The sequence below is a fragment of the Miniopterus natalensis genome, chromosome 11 (assembly GCF_054644295.1).
Source record: "Miniopterus natalensis isolate mMinNat1 chromosome 11, mMinNat1.hap1, whole genome shotgun sequence".
NCBI lineage: Eukaryota > Metazoa > Chordata > Mammalia > Chiroptera > Miniopteridae > Miniopterus > Miniopterus natalensis.
In genome coordinates, this window is record NC_142091.1 from 40,129,671 (window position 1) to 40,155,208 (window position 25,538).

General features: G+C 44.6%; 2 protein-coding genes and 2 pseudogenes across 2 annotated transcripts in view; 1 reads left to right on the plus strand and 3 right to left on the minus strand.

Moving 5' to 3' along the window:
• LOC107541142 (anaphase-promoting complex subunit 15) overlaps positions 1–25,538 on the plus strand; it is a 56,747-nt gene that overhangs the window by 5,159 nt on the left and 26,050 nt on the right. The window lies entirely within an intron of this gene.
• Positions 153–1,170, minus strand: LOC107541139 (large ribosomal subunit protein eL29 pseudogene; annotated as a pseudogene).
• On the minus strand, positions 5,415–6,331 carry LOC107541138 (mannose-P-dolichol utilization defect 1 protein pseudogene; annotated as a pseudogene).
• Positions 13,994–16,957, minus strand: LOC107541158 (folate receptor alpha-like). Its single transcript, XM_016218156.2, has 4 exons — positions 16,778–16,957; positions 14,678–14,866; positions 14,414–14,549; positions 13,994–14,271 (listed from the first exon to the last, which is right to left on the minus strand). The coding sequence occupies exons 1-4, from the start codon at positions 16,928–16,930 to the stop codon at positions 13,994–13,996; spliced, it is 756 nt and encodes a 251-aa protein (XP_016073642.2). The 5' UTR covers positions 16,931–16,957.

Here is a 25,538-nt window from a genome sequence, read left to right on the forward strand (position 1 = left end):
TGTTTCAGTCTTCCCATCTCCACAGTGAGGGATGGGGTCAGACCCTGTTCCTTCAGTTCTGGGGTCCTGAGGCTGCCTGAGACTGGGGTAGATGACACTGGCAAAGGGGGCTTCCTCACCCAGGCTTAGAGGGCTCAGAAGGGAATCTGGAGTTAGTAGGTGGACCCTGGGGTACAGATCCCAAGTTGAAGAAGATATCTTGCACCCACACCTTCTCTCTGGACTTTACCTAAAAAAGGTAATTAAATAGTTCAGGTCCCCACTTCCTGAAAAGGGCCAGAGACACACAGCACCCTTATCCTGTGTTCAGCAAGTGCCCTGCCCTTAGACCCTGGATCACCTGGGTTCCCATGCCAGCTTAGGAGCCCTGTTTGCCTGGGGAAGGCAGTGGCCCAGCTCTGCTGAGTTCTCCAAGTCAGCCTGAGGATCAAGGGATGTAACACACAGACAGGACCGTGTTTGGTTAAATGATACAGAAATAAAAAGAGTGGTGGGTTTTTTTCTTTTTTCCTTGCCTCAGGTTTATTTGTACAAATAGCATAGGAGGACACCAGCTCCACGTAGACAGCAGCCCGGGGGTCACTCCGGTCCTGTCCTCACATCCGCAGCCAGAGGCCTCTACTGTGGAGCCTTCCTTCGTGGGGGCCTGGGCACCTTTGGAAGCGGGAGCCTGAGCCAGAGCTGTTGCTGCACCTGCACCCGCAGCCTGGGGCTTCGTTGAAGCCTTGGCCTTGCCCTTTGGCCAGGAGAGCCTGAGACCTTTGACAATGCGGGCACAAGCACGTTTCCCAAGGTTGGGGTGAGCAATGTAGGCAGGTCAACTGAACTTGTGGCTGCCGCCCTTTGGGATCCTGGCCTTGACCTCCTTGGGCTTTACAAGGGCTTTGATAGCCTCAGCGCTCGCGCTCATTGGCATTGTTGGCCTGCATCTTCTCAGGCCCTCCTTGTTGTGCTTCTTGGCAAAGTGCATATTCCTTAGGAACTTGGGATCTTCCCCCTTAAGAGATTCATATCTTTGTGATCGGAGTTTCTTGGTGCCATTTCTGTGCCATTTTCAGGACTGGTTGTGCGTGGTATGGTTCTTGGACTTGGCCATCTCTGCACCAAAGCCCATGGCTCCTGAAGCACTTGGGATGGGAAGAGAAAGAGCTCTTTTTTCTTCTTTTAAAATATGTTTTTATTGATTTTTAGAGAGAGGAAGGGAGAGGGAGAAACATCGCTTGCCTGCCTCCAGCACTCCCCCTACTGGGGATCGAGCCCTCTGGACCTTGACCAGAACTGAAAGAGCGAACTCTTGGTGCACAGAAGGCCCAGCCAACTGAGCCAAACTGACCTGGGCAAGAGTGCTGGTTTTTAAAGAGCTTTTTTCCCTCTTTTTCCTTCTCTGTTTCCTGAAAGCCATTTCCTCCCTCCACCCCATCATGACTCTGGCCTCCTCACCTCTCTCTGAGAGCTGGACTAAGGCACCAGATCACCACCTGACTCCTCAGGAAAACAAATGCAGAGACCCTTTGACCAGAAGGACAACACAGCCCTGGCTGGTTTGGCTCAGTGGTTGGGGCGTCGGCCTGCGGACTGAAGGGTCCCAGTTCAGTTGCGGTCCAGGGCCCGTACCTCTGTTGCAGGCACCATGCAAGTGCGGGAAGCAACCAACCGATGTGTCTCTCACATCCATGTTTCTCACTCTCTCTTTCTCCCCCTCCCTTCTACTCTCTCTAAAAAAATCAATGGGAAAAATATTCTAGGCTGAAGATTAACAACAACAAAAAAAGTCTCCCGTGTTAAAGCAGCCTACCAGACAGGAACTGAGTGGCACGGGAGGCACCTGGCAAAAGTGACAGCCCCCTTGTCTGTCCATGACTGCCTGTTCCTTTGGTCTCAGTCACTGAAGTACTAAGAGTTGGTAATGAAGACCCATTGTTCTCCCTCACCATTCCCACATGCAGTTCATCACCAAGCCCTGGTAAGGGCCCCTCCAAAAACCTTTCTAGAATTCACTTCCCGTGGCTCTGGTTTGGGGTCAGGTCTTCCCTCCTCCAATTTCTTCCCCTCCAAGTCATCTTCACCACAGGAGCCAGAGTGATCTTTCTAAAGAAAGACATGCCCCTCCCCTACACACAGACCCACCAAGTCTCCCCAGTGCCCCGTCACCCTTCCGTCCTTAGGGAATCTTGCCTGAGCCTCCTTTGCTGCTGGGAGCACACACTGCTGTGTATGGACTGGCTTCTCTCTGGGCTGGTAACAGCTCCAAGACCCTGGACTGTCTCCAGTGGTCCTCAGGGCAGGATAGACTCAAGAGCTCTGAATGTGCTTACACACAGAATGTCCCCTGAGTTCAGCATTTTCTGCTTCTGCTTTTGTTCCATGCCAGATGCCACAACTTTCAAGATTCCTTTAGTCTGTCAAGTCAGCCAATCTTGAGTGATTCCATTTCTTTATTTGTTAATTTACTCATCTCCTAGGGGAATCTGAATGTTTGAGGTTCCCCAAGTGGTTGTTAGGATAAAGCTAACTTGAGGGGTATGAGACCTGGTGGGGAAGAAGCCAGGCTTTAGGGTCAGGCCATGGGACCCAGTAACATCCCTCACACAACCTTGGGAAATGTCACTAAACCTTGCTGAGCTCTTGCTGGCTCACAAGAAAATCATTGAGAATTTATGTGGAAAAGCCTGGCACATACCAAGTAGCTTTAAATGACAACTGTCATGTTAATTTATGAGCAGCGAGGTGGTAGAAGTTGAGGTACAGAAGTCAAGGGTCACAGAAAAAAATTGTCTCAAACCTGATCAAATATAATATCTCACCATATAACATTTCTTTAAACATAATTAAGCAATTTTGGATGACCTTTAAAAAACTGTGGTAAAATACACACTATGTAAAATGTACCATCTTAACCATTTTTAAGGGTATATCCATTAAGTACATTCGTTAAGTACATTGACTGCCTGTTCCTTTGGTCTCAGTCACAGAAGTACTAAGAGTTGATAATGAAGACCCAATAATAATGAGGAACCAATCTCTGGAACTTTTTCACTTTTAACACTGAGACTCTATTCCCATTAAGCAACAACTACTTCCCATTTCCTCCTTTCCCAAACCTTAGCAACCACCATTTGACTTGCTGCCTCTATGAATCTGACTACTCTAGATACCTCCTATAAGTGCTAACATGCAGTATTTGTTCATTTGTGATTGGCTTTGTTAACTACATAATATTCATAAAGTTCACCCATATATCGGAATTTCTTTTCATAGCTGGATAATATTTCATTGTATGTATATAGCATATTTCATTTATTCATTTACTCATCAGTGAACACTTGAGTGGCTTCCACCTCTTGGTACTGTGAAGACTGCTGCTATAAACATGAGTGGACAGATATCTCTACAGGACTCTGCCTTCAGATCTTTTAGGTACATACCCAGAATTGGAAGCGCTGGCTCATATGGTAATTCTATTTTTAATATTTAAGGAACTGTCATACTGTTTTCCATAGCAGCTGCAGAATTTTACATTCTCATCAACAGTGTACAAGAGTTGTAATTTCACCCTGGCAGGTGTGGCTTAGTTGGTTGAGTGTTGTCCCATGCACCAAGAGGTCCCTGCCTTGATTGCGGTCAGGGCACATGGCTGGATTGTGGGCTCCATCCCCAGTAGGGGGCGTGCAGGAGGCAGGTGATTGATGGTTCGCTTCTCTCATCGATGTTTCTATCTCTCTCCCTCTCCCATCCTCTTTCTCTCTCAAATCAATAAAACATATATATATATAATATATATATATATTATATATATATATTTAAAAAGAGTTTCAATTCCTTCCCATCCTTGCCAACACTTGTTACTTTCTGTTGGGTTTTCTCGATAAAATAGAAGCCATCCTAGTAGATGTCAGGTGAAATCTCCCTGTGGTTTTAATTGGCATTTCCCTAATGATTAGTGATATTGAGCAACTTTTCATATTCTTGTTGGTCATTTGTATATGTTCTTTGGACTTCAAGTCTTTTTCCCACTTTTAAATCAGGTTATATATTTTTTGTTGTCGAGTTGAAGGATTAGCCCCTTATTAGATATATGACTTGCAAATATTCCTCCTGTTCTATAGGTTGCCTTTTCACTTTAATTGTTCATTGATGCACAGAAGTTTTAAATTTTGATGTAATTCAGTTTATCTCTTTTGTTGTTGTTGTTGCCTGTGCCTTTGTTCTCTTATCCAAGATATCATTGCTTAATACAATATTATAAAGCTCTTTGCCTACGTTTCTGAAGGAGCTTTAATGGTTTTAGCTCTTATGATTAGGTCTTTGATCCATTTTGAGTTAAATTTTGTATATGGAGTAAAATAAGTGTCCAATATAATTTTTTTGCATGTGAATATCCAGTTGTGTCCCAGCACCATATTTTGAAAATACTATTCTTTGAATTGTCATTTATTTCATCAAATTGTCTTGACATCATTGTCAAAACTCTGGACTCTGTGTTCTGTGCTATTGATGTGTACATCTGTCCTTATGCTACTCCCACACTGTCTTGATTATTGTAGCTTTGTAATAAGTTTTGCAATTGGAAAGTGCGAATCCTCCAATTTGATGTTTGCTTAGGACTGTTTGGGCTATTATGGGTCTCTTGCATATCCATATAGATTTTAGGCTCATATTGTCTGTTTCTCAAAAAAAAAGTCAGCTGGAATTTTGGTAAGGATTGATATGAATTTGTAGAGCAATTTGGAGAGAATTGCCTCTTAACGAAAGTGTCTTCTGATTGATGAACATGGAATGCCTTTCTATTTGTTAGGTTTTTAATTTCTTTCAACAGTGTATAGTTTTCAGCGTACAAGTCTTTCAGTTTGTTAAATGTATCGCAGTGTGTTTTGTTCTTTTATGTGCTATTGTGAATGGGATTCTAATCTTAAATTCATCGTTGTATTGTTTATTGCTAGTGTACAGAAAAAAAATTTTTTTTAACAATTAAGCCATGTGTCTGCTTCTTTATTGCCCCATCTCTATTCCCCGTCACTACAGCAGGAACCAGCACCATCTCTACTCCCTTCCACCTGGACATGCCAGAGCAGGAACCTCCTCCCCCCACCCTGGGGCCCTGACTGAGTCATTCTCTATCCCCCTTCCTCTGTCCCCCACCCAGCACTGGGGTCCCAGGCTACAGTCCCAGCCAGGCTGGGGGAGGGAGGCAGCCATAAGCCACTAGTCCCTTACACTGTCCAGGCTCTGTCTTCTTAAGGCCAAAAGGGAAGTGGGGAGATGGGAGGACAGGGCAAGACTTTGGCCCAAAATAGTAAGTAGCTAGAAATTGTTAAAGGAAGAATCTCAGCAAATGATTGCTTAATAGTACATACACAGGACAGTGCACAATAAATATCGCATGTCAGCCTGAAAGCCTCTGCCCCAATTCCTTTCTAAGGACTGGGTCTACCAACCATGCCTTTCCATGGAAACACAAACACTGCCTCAAGAAGTTGCATCTGCAGAGGAATGGGGAATGATTAAAAGTCACACCAGCAGGCTGGCTCAGAAGGACCCTGAGGTTAGGTGGATGAACAGAAACACAGAATGGACTCTAGTAGCCAGCTCAGCCCTACTACTCCTATTTACTCCTGTGAAGAGCCTTTGCATTCCAGTAGAAGAGAAGCTGGGCAGCAATGAAGCCATTACAGAGGGAAGAGACCACAGAGGTTCCAGCCATGAGGGGATGTCCAGTTTCCTAAACGGGGGTGAAGATTCAGGGCAGGGAGCCCTCAAAGAGCAAAAAGACTGTGATGGCTGAGAGCTGGCCTGTGTGCCCGTTTCAGTAATTGGTGGCTGCCTGGAGCAGCTTCCCCACCACCACAGATGGTATATTGGAGACCTGGAGAAGGGTGATTACTGCCAGCAGCGTCAGTGGTGAAAGCAGGACCAGCAGGACCAGGGTGTAACCTGCTAGGAGAGCCACACCTCACAGTTCGTCCTCTGTAGTGTAGGAACAGGAAGCAGATGGTGATTTTCTGGAGCATCAGGAATAGAGCTTCACCCCAAGAGCCGAAGGGGAATTTGTTTACAATGCCGTAGACTGTGGTCCCAGCGAATGCCACTAGTTCCAGTATTACTGACTGGAGGCTCAGCCCTTCAGCACTCTTGGCTCCAAGGATCTTAAATACCTGGGACAGTTTTACCTGTAGTGATCCAGCTACCATGCCCAGCCCCAGGCCTTTGGGGAGAATCTTTAGGCAGGGCATGTGAAGCAACCCCACTCGACAAAAATTTGGTTGTAGCATTTCTCAGGTAGAAGAATCGGCACCAGCAACTGTATGAGCAGCCCGTCAGCTTCAGCCATCATATCGTAAAGGTCAGACATACAATTTATTTTTATATATAGATCTGGTGTCCTATAAAGTTGCTGAACTCATCTATTAGTGATATAAAGTTTTGTAGGTTCCTTAGGAATTTTGCATACAATGTCATGCCATCTGTGAATAAAAATCATTTTATTTCTTGTTTTCAATCTGGATAACTTTTATTTCTTTCTCTTGAATAATAGCCCTAGCTACAACCTTCAGTAACATGTTGAATAAACATGATGAGAATGGTTATATGTGTCTTATTCCTGATTTTAAGGGAAAGGCTTTTGGCATTATGTATGATGTTAGTGGTGGATTTCTCATAGATGTTCTTTATCAGGTTGGGAAAATTTTCTTTTTTTCCTAATTTGTTTACTATTTATTTTGTTTTTTTATCATGAAAGGGTTTGGGATTTGTCAAATGATATTTCTGAATCAGTTGAGATGATCATGTAGGTTTTGCCCTTGATTCTAGTCATATGGTATTTTATCACATTAATTGACTTTTGGGTGTTAAACCAACTTGCATTCCTGAGATGAATCCCACTTGGTTATGGTGTATAATGTCTTTGACATGTTGCTGATTCAGTTTGCTAGTATTTTTGTAGAGGGGACTTATAAATTAATTCAAAAGGGATATGGAGGTGTAGTTTTCTTTTCTTGTGATGTGGGCCTACTTTTGGGCTCTCCATTCTGTTCCATTAATCTATTTGTTTATTTTTTTGCCAATACCCACTGTTTTGATGACTATGTCTTTCTAGTAAGTCTTGAAGTCAGGTAGTGTCAGTCCTCCAACTTTGTTTTTTCTCTTTCGATATTGTGTTGGCTACTCTGGGTTTATACAAACTGTAGAATCAGTTTGTTAATATCTACAAAATAACTTAATGGGATTTTGATTGGGATCACATTGAATCTATAGATCAAGTTGGGAATAACTAACATCATGACAATACTGAATCTCCTTATTCATGAACATGAACTATCTTGTACATATTTTGTTAGATTTATACCTAAGTTTCATTTTTCTGGATGCCAATGCAAATGATAATGTTTTGTTGTTGTTTTTTATTTCAAATCCCACTATGTTGTTAGTATATGGAAAGGCAATTGACTTTTCTATATTAACCTGTATCCTGCAATCTTGCTATAATCACTTATTAGTTCCAGGAAATTTTTTGTCAATTCTTTTGGATTTTCTACATAGAAGAACATGTCACCTATGAACAAAGATAACATTATTTCTTCCTTCCCAATCTGTATATTTTTTATTTCTTTCCTTAATTTATTGTATTAGCTGGAACTTCCAGTACGCTATTGAAAGGGGTGGAAGAGGTGGTATCCTTGCCTTGTACCTGATTTTAGTGGGAAAGTTTCCAGTTTCTTATCATTATGATTAGGAATTTTTTTTTTTTTTTATCAAGTTGAGGAAGTTCTAGTAAAAATTTTAAAAAATATATCTTTATTGATTTAAGAGAGAAGGGAGAGGGAGAGAGATAGAAACATCAACGATGAGAGAGTCATCGATCAGCTGCCTCTTGCACACCCCCGACTGGGGATCAAGCCTGAAACCTGGGCATGTGCCCTGATGAGGAATTGAGCCTCGATCTCCTGGATCATAGGTGGATGCTCAACTGCTGAGCCATGCCGGGTGGGCCTCTAGTAAAATTTTAAGTGTAATTATTATACTGTTCTACTCCAGAATTTCTATTTGATTTTTTAAAAATAATTTATCTCTTTTTATTGATATTCTCTTTTTGGTTAGACATCATTTTTATATTTTCCCTGGATCCTTTAGACATAGTTGCCTCTAGTTCACTTTTATAAAAGATGATTTTAAAACTTTGTCCAATAAATTCAATATCAGGGACAATATTTGTTGATTACATTTTTTTCTCCTGTGTATGGACCATACTCTCCTGTTTCTTTGCATGTCTCATCGTGTTGGGGAATGGTGTAAAACTGCTAATTTTAAATGATATAATATGGCATCTCTGGAAATTAGATACTCCCATGGCTCGTATTTGTTGCTGTTTATTTGTTTATTGACTTTCAAGGACTAATTCTATAAAGCCTGCTTTCTTTGTGATGTGTGGTCACTGATGTTTCTGCCATTTAGCTTAGTAGTTAGCTAATAAGTGGACAGAGATTTCCTTAAATGCCTTCTGCTCTTTGCCATGGACTCTGTGTGTTGGTTCAGGCAAACCTTCAAAGCTCTGCCTTATCCCTCATTTCCTGGTCCACCCAGGCCTCAAGATTACTAGAACTGAGAGACTGGCTCCTTTCATGTACTGCCTGGACTTACATACACTTCTACAACTCATATGGATTTCTACAGAGCTTTTCAAAGCTCTATATTTACATGTCAGTCTTAATATTTTACATATTTTGGCCAGCCTCGTGTATGTCTCAATTGGTTTTCCTGCCTCAGGGTTTGGTATATCAGACAGTTTTCTGATGATTGTTTGGACAAACACCTAGGGATGGGGTTTCTCTGTGTGAGCTCTGTCAGGTCAAATAAAACTAGCCCTATGAATGGGGCTCTTACCAGGAGCTGCCAGACAAATCAAACAGTGACATTTCTCTAATAGAGCTTTTCCACACCCACTCTGCTCCCTCTAGTGGCTACTAGGCTGCTGTTTTTCACAGCTACTGCAGTTGTGACAGCTGGTTGTAAAGGCTAACAGAATAGGGGACGGGGGAGAATGGGGGAGAAAGCAAGACAAAATGCCAAGAGCTTGCTGTTTCCTGGTGAGATTCAACCATTCTTCTTGAATAAACACTCCATAGCTTTTTTAAAGTTTTGGTTAACTTCCAGAGTTCTGGGAAAGTTGAATTTGACATTTGGCCAGTGTTCTTGCTTTTATGGAAGAGTGGATTTTCAGATGTCCTGCCTCTGCCATTCCAGAAGTGCTTCTTCAGGTTACTTTTATTTTAAGAGGCATAAAGCTTTAAATAATGTTGGCCACTCCTACGAAAAACAGCCTTGGAGTATACCAGCTATACCTAACATGAAGAGGTAAAAGTTATTTTGTGTTTCCTGTGTGATTTCCCTTTACAGCAGTGTTAAGGCCCTTACCCAACCTGAATGTGAACTTTAACTTCTTAGGAAACACATTATTTTTTTTATTTTGAGCTTGTCACTCATATCATGCTCTTAGGTCATGATATAAGACAGTAGGGTTCCTCACTTCTAGAGAAGTTAAAATTCTTAATGACAATGTTATAAAATATAGTTTCCTTATTAAGGACATAGCCAAGACTAAGGCTATTCCTGACCACACTTTTTTCAGTTTCTCTTCTCTAAATCAGGTCCTACATTCAGGATAATAGAACTACCAAGGCATATTTTACACCAAAATCACCTGGCACTTCCTAGACAGCTGCTAGAATACACCAAAAACTTGCTCTCTGACAGCATGGCACTCACAAGTAAAGAAGTATTCAAGGAGGGAAGCTAAAAATAATTAAGCATAATTGGTATGCTCCATGTTTTTAAAATTAGTTTATCAGTATTATAAGAGCTGCCCTGTTCCTCGCATCCACAATGTGGAGGAAGATGACAGCAGAGAGGAGCTCATGCCTTTGAGATGAGTTTATACACGGTAAAGGGCTCTGACTGACTGCTCAGTTATTGTGGGCCTATTTCTTTTTTTTTTATCTTCACCCGAGGATATTTTCCCCATTGCTTTTTAGAGAGAGTAGGAGGGGATAGAGAAAGAAAGATCGATGTGAGAGAGACACATCGATCCGTTGCCTCTCGCTTGAGTGTGGACCGGGGTTGGGGATCAAGCCTGCAACCAAGGTATGTGCCCTTGGCAGGAATCGAACCTGTACCTTTCAGTCAACAGGCTGATGCTCTAACCACTGGGTCAAACTGACTCAGGCTCCAGGATGATTTAATGCCTTTGTTTAAATCACCCTTTATTATTGATAGCAATTTTGGTACACATTTTATTAAATAGATTGTAAGGCCTTCCAGATTTCTAAATACATCCACTATCCATATTACCCACAGAGCTCCAGAAAATAGAGAAGAAAAATGGAATTATCAAAACTAAGTTGGGTAAAGTAGTTGAGAAAACTAACTCTCCTTGTTCACATCTCCTTCCCCAGGTTCTAATATGTTCTCTTGAAAGTAGCCATCAACTGAGACCTCAGGAACCTCCTCACCAGGAGGGTCATGCTCTCTTCTCTCTTTCATTCTGCTGTTGGAATTGGATAGATTGATCAGATCATTTGGTCCTGTTAACAAGTGGTTTCTCTTCTCTCCTTTTGTTTTCCTAAAGGCCCCGATATAATTGACAGACAGGAAAATAGACCCATGGATCTGACATCACCACCATAAACCACACTTGGGTAATTCAGCCTATCAGAGCCTTGGTTCTTGTCCAGAAAAATTCCAGCCCCAAAGCAAAAGCTTTCTTGGGAGGAAATGCTAACCCACAAACAGGTAAGAAGAAATAATTTTTTTAAACATTTTTATTGATTTTTAGAGAGAGAGGAAGGGAGAGGGAGGGAGGGATAGAAACATCAGTGCTGAGAGTCATTGATCGGCTGCCTCCTGCACGCCCCCCACTGGGTTCAAGCCCACAGCCAGGACATGTGCCCTGACCGGGAATCAAGCCTTGATCTCCTGGATCCTAGGTCGATGCTCAACTACTAAGCTGTGTCGGCTGGGTGAAATAATTTTTAAAGAATTAGTGAAGTTGCCCGGCTGGGCGTGGCTCAGCGGTTGAGCGTCGACCTAGGATCCTAGGCGATCTGGGTTCGATTCCCAGTCAGGGCACATGCCCGGGTTTCGGGCTCGATCAATGACTCATCATTGATGTTTCTATCTCTCTCTCTCCCTCTCCTTTCCTCTCTCCGAAATCAATAAAGAAATATTAAAAAAAAAAAAAAAGAATTAGTGAAGTCAAAGGATGTAATTAAGCTTATTGTGCTGGTATTTTTGGTAATGTGCTTCATGTTCTTTTTTTAATTAGTCATATGATGCAGCCCTTTTCTTTCCCCTGGCTCTGATTTATAACCCTCAATTTAGCAGACCACACTTGTGCCAACTGGAATGAACACTGTCGCTAAAAAACTTTTTTTGGCCAGTGGGCTACTTTTTAAAATGTTTCAACTGGTGTTATCTTCATCTACACCAGGAACAGACTCCCCCCTTGATTGCTGTGTTATTCCAACCAATGTCTCAAAGTTCATGATGAAATAGAAATTGTCTCCGCCTTAGCCTGGGGCTCAGTTGGTTGGAGCATTGTTTCCTACACCAAAAGGTTTCGGGTTTCGATTCCAGGTCAGGGCATGTACCTAGGTTTTGGGTTCAATCTCAGTCAGGGCACACATGGGAGGCAACTAATCAATGTTTCTCTCTCTCTCTCCCTTCCTCTCTCTAAAATCAATAAACATAAACTCAGGTAAGGATAAAAAAAAAAAAAATGGTCTCAGATGATAGATTGTATGGAGCCAGACGATAAATTCCTTAGACTACAGCCCTCATGGGCACAACCCATAGAAATCAGAATCCTGTAAGATTCCCCACATGCTACCATTGCAAGAGAGAGTAGCTTATAGGCAATTCATTTATTCATTCATTTCACAAATCATAAAATTTACTTATTTACAGTTAAAATAATTTTCCCAAGTGGTGCAGCCTTACCGTAGAAGAGTTTTATTATTTGTTTTTATTGACTTTATTGGGGTGACACTGGTTAACAAAATTATACAGGTTTCATGTGCACAATTCCACAACACATCTGTACAAGGTTTTGTGTGTTCACCACCCCAAGTCAAGTCTCCTTCCATCACCATCTATCCCCCGCCATACCCTCCTCCTCCTCCCCCCACCCTGTAAATGAGTTTTAGAACATTTTCATTCCTTCTCATACCCCTTTAGAGTTAATCCCTTTTCCCAAATCCAGCCCCAGGCAACCACTAATCTACTTTCTGTCTTTATAAATTTATCTTTTCTGGACTTTGCATACAAATGGACTTTAACTTAACATAATGCTTTTAAAGTTCACCCCTGACGGGGCAACAAAGAGTAGTATTCCTTTGTATAGATACAGCACGTTTTGTCTGTTCACCAGTTGATGGATGTTTAGATTATTTCCAGGTTGGGGCTTTTTTTGTTTGGTTGGTTGGGGTTTTTTTTTAATCCTCACTCCAGGGTATTTCTTTCCCTCGCCTTTCAGAGAGAATGGAAGGGAGAGAGGGAGAGAGATTGGATGTCTCCCCCACACCTTGACCCAGGGCAGGGAATCGGGCCTGCAAACAAGGTTCTTGCCCTTGACAGGAATCGAAACTGGGACCCTTCAGTCTGCAAGCAGACACTCTAACCTCTGAGCTAAACCGGCCAGGGTGATAGCTTCACTTTTCATATTGTTAGAGTTGGTCTTCCTCCTTCTTACCAGGACCAAACCAAAAAAATAAATTTGTAACCATGACGATGGCAGAAATACACTGACCATAACATGACAGTCTTTGTAGTAGTCACTAGGTCTGTTGACAAACATTCTGATTCCCCTCTCCTTCCAGGCACATGTAGGATTATATCCCCCTGGCCTCCTTGAAGTTAGTTACAGTCATAACTTGAACTGGCCAACAAAATAAGTGATGGGTGGAAGTGTTAAGAGCCGGTTATAGATTTCACCAAGTTCTCTATTCCTGTCTTGTAGAAGTGTGTGACAAGACGGGGCTTCCATCAGCCTGGCTCCGAGTGCCAAGCAGAATCCCCCTGACAGCCCACATTAATCACTGTAGCTTGAGCAAGAAATAAATGTTAGTTGTCTTAAGCCACTGAGATATCAAGGATGGCACTGTAACATAACCCAGCTTATTACAGCTGCTACAAACTATACTTAATGTGAGATCACTGCCTACAAATCTGCAAGTCATTGGTTTGGAACCTGTTCTAGGAGTCCAGGGTTGGGATCCAGTCTTGGCTCTGCCAGAGCAGTTCAGGCCCAGCTCCTCTGGTCAGGTGTGGGTCCAGTATCCCTTCAAGATGCACATAGTTGCCCACTCCACAAGGGAGAGAGCTTGTTTTCAATAGCCAGATTGCCTGGAGTGGAATCCCAGCTCTTATGCAGGGGGTGCCTTTGGCCATGTTCCTTAATTTATGGGCCTGTTTCCACATATGTAAATTGTAAACAACAGTATCTATACCCTATGGGAATAAATATAAGCATTTAAGACAATGCCTGGCAGGTAGTGCTTTGAAGGTATTAGCTGTAGTGAGGTATGGCCCTTGGTGGCCCCTACACCTGTCCCCAGCCAGCACATGCTGGGCACTCCCATTCCCCTCTGTTCTACTGAAGAGCTGAGTACAGGGCAGAATAGTGAACCCTGGGAGGGTGGGGTCCAGTTCAGATGACAAAATCCTGGGCCTGACTCTAGGTTAGGGCTGCAGGGAAGAATGAAGTTGAAAGCTATGAATATGTCCTTGGTTAGAAGAATAGTTAAGTATCGGGTAAATTCAGAATAAATAGAGTTGGGAACTGACCAAGTCTCACTGGTTTCAATCAATGGAAACCAGTAAGCAGAAATCACATTCCCACTCACACCCAAATTATTTGCAAGACTCATGCCGGGTATCTGGTTTATTTATGAGCTGTGGGGCTGAACTGGGTGGGGATGTCCCGGTATCAGAAGGTAAAAGGAGCTCAGCTGAGCAGCAGGAGCATTAGGGCCAGGCCAAGCAGGAGTGGCCAGTTCCTACAGAACCCGGCCCGATTCATGGCCTCAGCATAGAACCTCGCCACCTCCTCATTGGGGTTGCCCTTGGCTGGGTCAAACCACATCTGGATACAGCGGCCACTCCCTCGGCTGTAGTTGCTGACTTTGAAGGAGTGACTCCAGATTTCGTTGCACAGAGCAGCAGGCGTGGGGAAATAGAAATGAAAGGGGTGGCAGGCAGCCTTCTCTGGGCACTGGTTAGACCCTGTAGGAGGAGGGAAGGCCTTTAGCCACTGGCCCAGAACTCTCTCTGGTTCCGCCAGCCTCACAGCTCTATCCCCCTATATGCCCGTCACACACCCCCAGCCCCCCGGATCCCTCTGTCCCCGCCCCTGCCCAGCTCTCACCTGACGTCCAGTTCCAGCCCCTGTGCCAGTTGCTCTTGCAGGTGTGGGAGGTGCGGCAGTCTTCCCACCAGTTCTCACAGTCCTCTCTGCACAGGGGCACGTTCAGGATCCGCTCTTTGCGCCAGCTCTGGTTCACCTGGGGGCCGTCAGAAGGGGGAAAGGGCTCAGGCTCAGGGCTCTCAGCCGCCCAGCCCTGAACAGCCCCAGAGCTGCAGGAGCAGCGCGAGGAGATGTCCGGGGAGCAGGCATGGGAGGAACTCGCACCTCCTGGATCCAGGGCCCCAGGTTGGGGGAGCACTCATACAGGCAGGTGTCCTGGATGAAGTGGCGCTTGCAGGCGGGTTTCATCGGGCCGCAGTGGTCCCAGTTGAATCTGTACAAGTAGGAAACATCCTTATGGGCTTCCTGGCTGGTGTTGACAGAGCAGCAGGCGTTCTCTTTCCAGGGACTGCACTGGGTGGGGAAGACACAAGACTAAGGCCCTGGTCCAGCACAGAATGTTTCCACAGGCAGCTTCTCCTTTTTGAGTCCTTGATCCCCCAATGTAGTGAGTCTTTCGGGGAAATACTTGCTGTTGGGGGACCTTCTTTTGGGGAGGTGTAGTCATTACAAAATTAATTAATTCACATATTTATTGAGCTACTGCTTACTCTAAACCAGGCACTTTTCTAGGAACTGGGGACAAGGCAATGGACATTTCTCACAGGATAATTGCTTCGGAAAAAATAAAACAGGAGAGGGATGGGAAATTGCAATTTTGTAGAATGGTCCAATCAAGTCCCATTGAGATGGTAACAATGATCAGGAGGTAAGGAAGCAAGTTAAATAAGTTCTAACCCCAGAATAGTTCTAATTACATAAATACGCAATACATTTTTATTGAATGAATGGAAACCCACAGCCTAGAATTTAGTATAAAACAAAATAATAGCCCGGCCGGCGTGGCTCAGTAGTTGAGCATCCACCTATGATGCAGTAGACCGCAGTTCAATTCCCGGTCAGGGCACACGCCCAGGTTGCAGACTCGAACCCCAGTAGGAGGCATGCAGGAGGCAGCCGATCAATGACTCGCTCATCATTGACGTTTCTATCTCTCTCTCTCCCTCTCTCTGAATCAATAAAAATAGATTTAAAATAATAATAATAAAATGTGCACTTAAAAAATATATAGGCTGAAAAAATTAATGCCAAAGCTGCTAGAAGTATCCAAGTTACACCTCTACATGTCAGTCCGCTCTTGCAGCTGTTGCTCAGTCATTCACAAGCACAAACAGAGGACTGCAATAATTACGTGCTAATGAGATCCAAATGAACATTTACACACTGGAATGCATATTACAAGTGACTTCCTTCTGTTTTTTCTTCTTTATAGTTTTGGCATCATATTAATTTTTTAAAATGTTTAGATTGGTTCCAGTTATTAAAGGGTTTGTGGAAAAATAATTGTCATAGGTAGGAGACCTCAGGTCCAAAGGGGCTGTGAGCCCCAGCAGAAATGTTTGCCAGATGCATGAAACAAGGTGCCTCACAGCCAGCCTCACAAATGGGAGACCCACTCCTCTTGAACTGTTTGGGGTTGGCAGAAAAGACGCCATTAGGCACAGTGTGCACTTTATCTTCTCAGATCCTTGGAGGGGTCATTCCCAGTCAACACTGAAATCAAAATCAACCCCAGGGAGGGGTCTCTCCAGTATCACTTCCCAGGCTCCTCTCTGGGCCTGCTTCCTGATTTGTGTAGGACAGAAGCCCAACAGCCAAGAAGCTGAGCTGCTGGCAACGTCCTGGCAGCACAGGCACGAGGTTCATGTTAAACAAATTGCTGCCCAGATTAGTTTAGATTTTTTTCTAGTTTCTCAGTTTTATTTATTTTTTAAGAGAGAGAGGGAGAGAGAAAGACATCGATTTGTTGTTCCACTTATTTATGCATTCATTGGTTGATTCTTGTATGTGCCCTGACCAGGGATTGAACCCAAAACCTTGGCATATGAACTACCCGGTCCGGGCTCTGATTTTTATTCTGATGACAAAAATCACACAGGGAAGAACAAATTACAGCTGACAAACTGGGGAGTGAGAAGTGGGTTAGGAAACATGGAGAATGGGTACCCACAGTCCCTGGAATGCTTCCTGGAATCTTAGGTTTCCTTCCAGGGCTCCCAAGTACCCTGAGTGCCTTTTTGAAGTCACCCAGGGGCTCCCTGGAGCAGAGTTTAAGAACCAGCACTCTAGGCCAAGGTCTTACAGGTTTGAAAACCAGAAGGTCTGTTTCCTCAGGAATAGAGAATTTAACATTTCATTTCCAGCCTTTTTCAACCAAGTTATTTCCTCCCCAGCCCAGACTACCCCTCCTCCACAACAGTCCACCTGCTCATGCAGCTTGTCCTCCGGGCTTGGCTTTTCCTTGTGGTGCCTGGCATCCATGCAGACATTGAGAAGCTCAGTCCTGGGCCTAGCGGCCCATACCGTGGCCCCCCACACCAGAAGGAGCCACCGCTGTGTTGTCATCGTTAGGGCCATGTCAGTCCCTGAAGGAAGAGCTATAGTCAGCGACCCAGGTAAAGTGGAGGTGGGGCCTCAAGGTGTAGGAAGGAGCCAGGTGGGTGGAGCGTCCAGGGAGCCTGGGGCGATTTACACCTCACCCCCCCCCCCACTTCAGTCCACCCTGCCCCAGTGAGGGGTGGGATCAGACACCACCTTCTGGGACAGTCCCGGGCTGGGGCCTCACTGACTTCTCCAGTGGTCATGAGGATCAAGTGATATAACTAAGGGTTGGGATTTGGGCAAAATGCAGAAATAGCCAGGAGATTACCATAGGTTCACAATCCCTTGTTCAAAAATCTTTGGCGGCAAATGTTTCAGTTTAAAATTCTTAGGATTTTATAAAAGGTAACACAAAAGCAGGTAATATGATTTGCATGCACTCAGCAATCAGGCACACACTCTGTGGTGAAATAGTTACATCAGTGGGATAAAAACTGTAATAACCTCACATTAATTTCCAGGACAGATTTTGACACCAAATTACTTTGTGCAAAAGCTTACACCAATATCTTAATTTTAGAGCTCTGGATAAGCTGCAGACCTATGTGTTGGGTTTTTGTTGTTTTTATTGTGTTGGTTTTTTTAAACAAAGCCTCTGTTTATTCCTCCTGACCCGGTAGCTCAGCTGGTTACGGTGTCGTCCTAGATATGCCAAGGCTGTGGATTCGATCCGCAGTCAAGGCATATACAATAATCAACCAATGAATGCATAATTAAGTGGAACGACAAATTAATGTTTCTCTCTCTCAAACAAAAAAAGCCTTGTTTCCAGCCCTTTCCAGACTTATCATTTGGCCTCTCCCAGAGCCCATGTGGCCTGGGGGAGGCAAATGTACAGAGGCTTGGTGGGTGGGGATTGGCAGCCAGCTGGATGACCCCTGGAGCCTTGGGAGGCTCCTGAGCCCCCTGCCACAGAGCTAGCCTCAGCTCAGCCTTTGTGGCACGTCAATCCTCTGACCTCAGGCACTGAGATTTGGGAGGTAACTCTTCCCTCAGCCAGCTGATCAGCAGGTGCCTGGCTCTCCTAAAACACTCATTTCCCACAGCTCCTAAAGCTTATGCACCCCCTGCTCACAAAGTTGCCTGGCCTCTGCATTGCCCCCATCTCCTGTAGAAGTCACGTGTCTTGCCTGGGCCTTAAGGGCAGGATCTGGGCTGGGCAGCCCCTAGTCTGACTGCCCAGCAGGGCTCCGGAAACCTGGAACCGAATTTCCACCTAGTGCTTCTTCTCCTCCCCCCCTCCCCCGTCGACCTAAGAAACATCCAAACCAACTGAGAATTTTGTAAGAGTTCGTTTCTGAGCCAGAGGATACGTCTGGAAGCAGAATCTCAACAATGAAAAAAAATGCTTTGAAAAATAAGTTTGCAGTCTCTTTTATAATTAAGGAGGGAAGGGAAGGAAGATTACATGAAGGTGGGAGAAAGCAAAGTGGGGATCACATGACCTCTTGCAAGTTTTAGAAGGGGGGTGGTCCGAAAGTGTTGTCAGGTATTATTAGAAGGAGGGGTCTGAAAGGGGGCATTTCTAAGGGTGTTAATCTAGCTATACAGAAACAATGGACAGGTTTGCTTAAGGCAAAGATAATCTTTTTAGTAAAGAAGTTAGATATGCCTGGGACATAACCCACCATGACCTGACTAGTTAGGAATTCATCAGATCACCCTGTGAGGTTACTCTCCGTAGAACCCCCCCTTTTTTGTCCACACCCCATACCTTCCACAGTCCATATTCTACTACTTTATTTATGCCAGTGTTCTTTCATTCTATCACTTGCTAATTCATTTATTCCAGACCCAATCAGTATTCTCGGGGAAACAAAGTCCAGCAGTTTAGAGCCCAGGGTTTCAGATTAACTTTTCCCTGATCCCAGCCCTCACACTCACCTCCTACTTGACCTTGGGGGGAAATAACTCAAATTATCTGAGGCTTAGTTTTCTCCTCTGAGGATTAAGTGTCTGGGGGGGAGGGGCGGTCCCAACAAATGACAGCCAGCTGGGCACAGATTGAGGCATCCGCCAGGCACAGATTGAGAGGTGTGCTCCAAGTCACAGAGCAGTGACCACCCAAGTCTGACTCTGGGAATCCTCAAGAGTCCAGAGCTCCTTCAGTTTCGTCCCCTGTACCTTGTCTGTGCTGAGGCTCTCGTGGGGGCAACTGCTACAGAGTCCTGGGAGAGTCCTGGCGTGGGGCCTGAGAAAGCCCTTTTCCCTGGTTCTGTCGGATCCCACCTGGTCAGTCAATAGTCTTTCTTACCGCTGCTGCTTTCTAGAGCCAGGGGCCTCCCTCTGCGTGCCACCTACGTCACTCTATAAGCCCCTCCCCACTTTCCTAGACTCAGCTTCAGATCTTGGATCAGGTGTGACCCCCACCACCACCAACCATCACCCTCAACACACACACACCCCAGGGCCCCAGACCTAGAGCACTGAGAACTGAGTGCTCTGCTGAAAGGCAAGAGCCCTGGGTTCTAGTTCGGGGATGGACACTAACTTGTAGTTTAACCTTAGGCAGGTCCTGCTCTGCTCTGGGCTTCAGTCTCCACTTCTGGATTCTCTGCACTTTAGGCAAAGTGGACCCTCCCAGTTCAGCAAATTCTTTAACACATGCTAAGGGTACCGTAGGGCTTGTTGCTTGTGATGAGGGGTGGGGACTAGCATACCTGGGAGTGGAGGTGGCTCTCTGTGCAGCTCAGACTTCTGCTCTGCTCTGCGGTTCCTTCCCCTCACCTTACTTCAGGAATGGCTGCGGTTTAGTGGCCTAGGAGACCAGCAGTTGGTCAGGCAGTGGGAATGTGGCCCAGGAGTGGAGCCTGGGATGGGGCGAAGGCCACTCAGCAGTTAATCATTGCACGTGGTCACCAGCCAGGCCTCCATTGGAGGGGATGGATTAATAGTGGAGGCCTAAAATAATTAATAATAATAATAATAATAATAATGCAGGCCTAAAGCTAGTCCCCAAGCCCCATTTACTCCATTTTCTCCCCCAAACTCAGGTCTGATAAAACCTTGCAGCAGAGTTGCTGGGATCCTTTAAAATCATCTGGTCCACTTCCAACACCCCTGTCCTGTGATACAGATAAGAATGAGACTCAGGGAGTCAAGACAGAGCCAATCACAAGGCAAGGGCTGGAGTGTAGGCTTCTGAGCTCCCAGTCAGCTATAGAGAGCAAAGAGCTCCTGTGTCCCCAACTTAAAGAGCCGCCAACTCCTCCGACCTCATTAGCCCCAGACATCGCTCACCTCCAGCTGCAAAATCACAGATGTTCACTTGATGACCAGAGCCTCAGTTGTTCCAAGATTCCAGCTCTCCTGCCATTTCCTACTCACTCACCCACCTACACAGGTATCCTTTAAAAAAAATTTTTTTTAAATAATTTTAAGAAGAGGAAGGGAGAGAGAGAAAAAGAAACATCAATTTTGTTGTTTCACTTTTTATACATTCATTGGTTGCTTCTTGTATGTGCCCTGACCAGGGATCAAACCACAGCCTTGGTGTATTGGGACGACACTCTTACCAACTGAGCTACCAGGCCAGGGCTACACAAGTATCATTCCTACAGCATCTAAGAGTCTAGCCTAATTTAGATCCCCACCACTCCCACCCCAGCTGAGGACAGAAGCCTTCTTTTTTTCACCCCCTGACCCATGATGATACCACTGGTGGGGGAAGGGAGGAGGGGAGGAGCAGATTTGGCAGGAGGAAATGCCGGCCTTGGTTTTGTCAAGGTGCCTGTATGCAACCCAGAGGAAGATAGTTGCAGAGGCGAAAGCCCAGGGAGCTTGCTTAAGGCAAAGATAAACCTTTTACTAAAATGTTATAGGCCTGGAGTGTGACCACCCACCATGACCTGCCCAGCTTGGATGCAAATGTGGGAGCCATCGGCAAAATCAGCCAAAAAGAAAGACCCTCAAGAGTTTACAAAGAAATTGACTCCCAGCTCATGTTGTCGCTGTTCTTTCCCCCTCTTTTGTCGTCTTCTCTCTCTCCCTCTCTCTCTCTTTCTGAGTGAGCCTTACCTGAATCCTGTGACAGCCTGGGAGAGTTAAGACCTCTGAAGATCTCAGCAGGTAGAGGGCCACTGGAACCCTCAGGCTTCCCTCTTGACTTTACAAGCCCAGCTCAGCCTTCTCCTGACCGGAGAGTGATTGAGTGAAAACTCCTCGAAATGGGGCTTGCTCCTGCTCTTCTTCTTCCAACCCTGCCCTGGGAGCTGAGCCTTTATGGGCTTTAAGCCCCTCCCCTGCAGGAATGAGGTTTGGCCCCTGAGCCAGGGCCCTGGGCCCTGAGGGCTTCAGAAGTGACCAGCAAATGGGTGGGGAGTTGGAAGTGGAGCTCTGATCTGTGGGGAGTCCCTGCCCTTGTTGAGGTAAGAAACATCCAAACCTGTAGAGAACTTGTGAGTTTATTTGAGCCAAAACAGACATTTGCTACGAAGCAAGATCTCAAATGCTCCAGAGAACGAGTTTCGCAATTTCTATTATGCATTTGAAATTAAGGAGGGAACTAAGGAAGGTTACATGAAGGTGGGAGAAAGTAAGGTGGGGGATTGGATTACAGAACCGTTAAGATTCTGTGCTCTCTTGAGGGTGGTTACCACTTATTTCAAAGGTGTATTAGCCCAGTTGTACAAAAAAGATGGACAGAGCTTGCTTAAGGCCAAAAAGATAAACCTTTTACTAAAATGTTATAGACCTGGAATGTGACTACCCACCATGACCTGCCCAGTTAGAAATTTATAATCAGGTCACCTTGAGAGGTTACTTTCCGTAGAGCACTTTTTTCCCTCCACACTCTGCTCTGAATCTGTGGTCTAGGTACTAAGGCCCTCTAGTCAACAGGGAGGGACAGGGTCAAGCAGTCACCTTGGAGCCAATCCCAAGAGTATCCTCCTAGACTAGAAGCTTAATACCAGCAAGATTTGTCACACAAAGATAAGAGGAAGATGTTTGACCCGCACAGCTGGGAGCTCTTGGCTGCGGGGAGTGGGTGTGTGAGAAACCAGAGTGTTTCCTGAGTACCAGCCATCACATGTGCAACGGCTGCTCACCCATCCTCACAGCTGTGGAAACGGCAGCTCCCAGGCATCAGGGAGGGGCTAGGGTTCAGACCTGTGTGTGATTCCAAGCCTGGCTTTTTTCTCAAAGAAAGGGGAGCTCTGTGAGAGACTCTCGGGGAGTTGGCCTAAGGATTGCTGATCCAGTGTTTCTTCTCCAGGCTCGTTCCTCACCCTTGCCCTCTTAACTTCTATCTTAGCCACCTAGAAATTCTGCTTGCACCTCTATTACCTTCAAGCCTTTGCACTTGCTAACCCTCTCCGTGGGAGTACAGACATGGAAAGAGTGGTGGGTTTTATTTATTTATTATTTTTAACAAAAAGTTTTACTTATTGATTTGAGAAAGAGGGAGAGAGAGACCTCAGAGACCTCAGTTTGTTGTCCCACTTATTTATGCTTTCATTGGTTGATTCTTGTATGTGCCTTGACCGGGATCGAACCCGCAACCTTGGCATATTGGGATGATGCTCTAACCAACTGAGTTGCAGGGGCAGAGAAGAGTGGTGGTTTTTAAACTTTTCTCCCTCTGATTTTTTCTTTTATTCCCTGAAAGTCATTTCCTCCCTCCACCCCATCGTGACTCTGGCCTCCTTAGCTCTCTCTGAGAGCTGGACTAAGGCACCAGGCCCCACCTGACTCCTCAGGAAAACAAATGCAGAGACCTTTGGACCAGAAGGACCACATAAAAGTCTCTCGTGTTAAAGCAGCCTACCAGACAGGCACTGAGTAGCATGGGGGCACCTGTCAAAAGCGACAGCCCCTTGTTTGTCCTTGACTCCCGCCACCCACCCCTACCCATTACAGGTCTGCTCCTTTGGGCTCAGTCGCTGAAGTACTAAGAGTTCCTAATGCACCATTCCCACATGCAGTTGATCACCAAGCCCTGGTAAGGGCCCCTCCAAAAACCTTTCTAGAATTCACTTCCCTTGGCTCTGACTTGGGGTCAGGTCTTCCAGTTGATTTTAAAAAATAATTTCTACCTCGAGCGACATTCTCTATTTGGTCCGACATCATTTTTATATTTTCCTTGAATCCTTTAGACATAGTTTCCTCTAGCTCTTTTTTATAATAGCTGATTTAAAGACTGTCTAGTAAGTTCAACATCTGGGTTTCCTCAGGGACAGTCTCTATTGACTGCTTTTTTTCTTCTGTATATGGTCATACTCTCCTGTTTCTTTGCATGCCTCATTTTGTTGAAGGGCGGTGAAAAATGGTAATTTTTTTAAGGTGATAGCTCAGGTTGTTAAATATACTTTTGGTGGTTTGCTGAAGTGTTTATCTTTTTGTTTTGTTTATTTTTATTGTTGACACTATTACAGATGTCCCCACCCCCTTTTTTCTTAATAACATAATATGGCATCTCTGGAAATTAGATTCTCCCAGGGCTAGTTTTTGTTGCTGTTTATTTGTTTTTTAACAACGTCCAAGGGTTAATTCTGTATATCCTATTTTCTTTGTCATGTATGGTGACTGCAATTTTTGCCCATTTAGCTTAGCGGTAATCTAATGACTAAACTTATTGGCTTGAAACAATAAGTCTCCTATTCTTGAGCATCAACCTATGATCCAGGATATTGCGATTCGATCTGGGTCGGCACATGTCCGGTTTCAGGTTCGATCCCTAGTGGGGAGCTTGCAGGAGGCAGCCAATGACTCTATTATCATCGATGTTTCTCTCTCTCTCTCCCTCCCCCTTCTTCTCTCTGAAATCAATAAAGACATATTTTTAAAAAGTTAAATATAAAATTGTTGTAGGTCTAAGTTCATCTTTTTGCATGTGGGTAATCAATTGTCCCAGCACATTGTTGAACAGACAATCCTTTCCCCCAATGAATTGTCTGAGCACCTTTGTAAAAAATCAATTAACACTAAATATAAAGATTTATTTCTGGCTCTGATTCTGTTCCATTAATCTGTGTATCTATCCTTATGTCAGGACTACTGCTCTAAGTCTTGAAATGAAAAATTATTAAAACTTTGTGTAAGCTAATGACTCCTGAGAACTTGAGGATGACAGCTACAGAAATGGGGTTCAGCCAAGTATTTTTATAAATGATTCACAAACAACACAATAAGCATGTTGATAAGGTATGTTGCATTGAGGTGATTCTAATTTTAAATTTCACTAATGCTAATACAACTGTAAACAAGTCATATTTGTAAACAATGCAACTGGTTCTGTAGAGAATGTGATATATTGATTGGCCTAGTTCACAAGACTATTTAGAGTGGTAGCCACTGGAGTGCTTCATTTCATGCTGATGTAGTTTTTTTCATAGCTTCCAAGAGTTGGTCCTCCTTCTTACCAGGACCAAACCAAAAAAATAAATTTGTAACCATGACCATGCCAGAAATACACTGACCATAACATAATAGTCTTTGTAGTAGACACTAGGTCTGTTGACATTCTGATTCCCCTCTCCTTCCAGGCACATGTAGGATTGTATTCCCCTGGCCTCCTTGAAGTTAGTTACAGTCATATGATAACTTGAACTGGACAACAAAATAAGTGATGGGTGGAAGTGTTAAGAGCCGGTTATAGATTTCACCAAGTTCTCTATTCCTGTCTTGTAGAAGTGTGTGACAAGATGGGGCTTCCATCAGCCTGGCTCCCTGAGTGCCAAGCAGAATCCCCCTGACAGCCCACATTAATCACTGTAGCTTGAGCAAGAAATAAATGTTAGTTGTCTTAAGCCACTGAGATATCAAGGATGGCACTGTAACATAACCCAGCTTATTACAGCTGCTACAAACTATACTTAATGTGAGATCACTGCCTACAAATCTGCAAGTCATTGGTTTGGAACCTGTTCTAGGAGTCCAGGGTTGGGATCCAGTCTTAGCTCTGCCAGAGCAGTTCAGGCCCAGCTCCTCTGGTCAGGTGTGGGTCCAGTATCCCTTCAAGATGCACATAGTTGCCCACTCCACAAGGGAAAAGCTTGTTTTCAATAGCCAGATTGCCTGGAGTGGAATCCCAGCTCTTATGCAGGGGGTGCCTTTGGCCATGTTCCTTAATTTATGGGCCTGTTTTCACATATGTAAATTGTAAACAACAGTATGTGCACCCTATGGGAATAAATATAAGCATTTAGGATGATGCTTGGCAGGTAGTGCTTTGAAGGTATTAGCTGTAGTGAGGTATGGCCCTTGGTGGCCCCTACACCTGTCCCCAGCCAGCACATGCTGGGCACTCCCATTCCCCTCTGTTCTACTAAAGAGCTGAGTACAGGGCAGAATAGTGAACCCTGGGAGGCTGGGGTCCAGTTCAGATGACAAAATCCTGGGCCTGACTCTAGGTTAGGGCTGCAGGGAAGAATGAAGTTGAAAGCTATGAATATGTCCTTGGTTAGAAGAATAGTTAAGTATCGGGTAAATTCAGAGTAAATATCAGAGTTGGGAACTGACCAAGTCTCAGTGGTTTCAATCAATGGAAACCAGTAAGCAGAAATCACATTCCCACTCACACCCAAATTATTTGCAAGACTCATGCCGGGTATCTGGTTTATTTATGAGCTGTGGGGCTGAACTG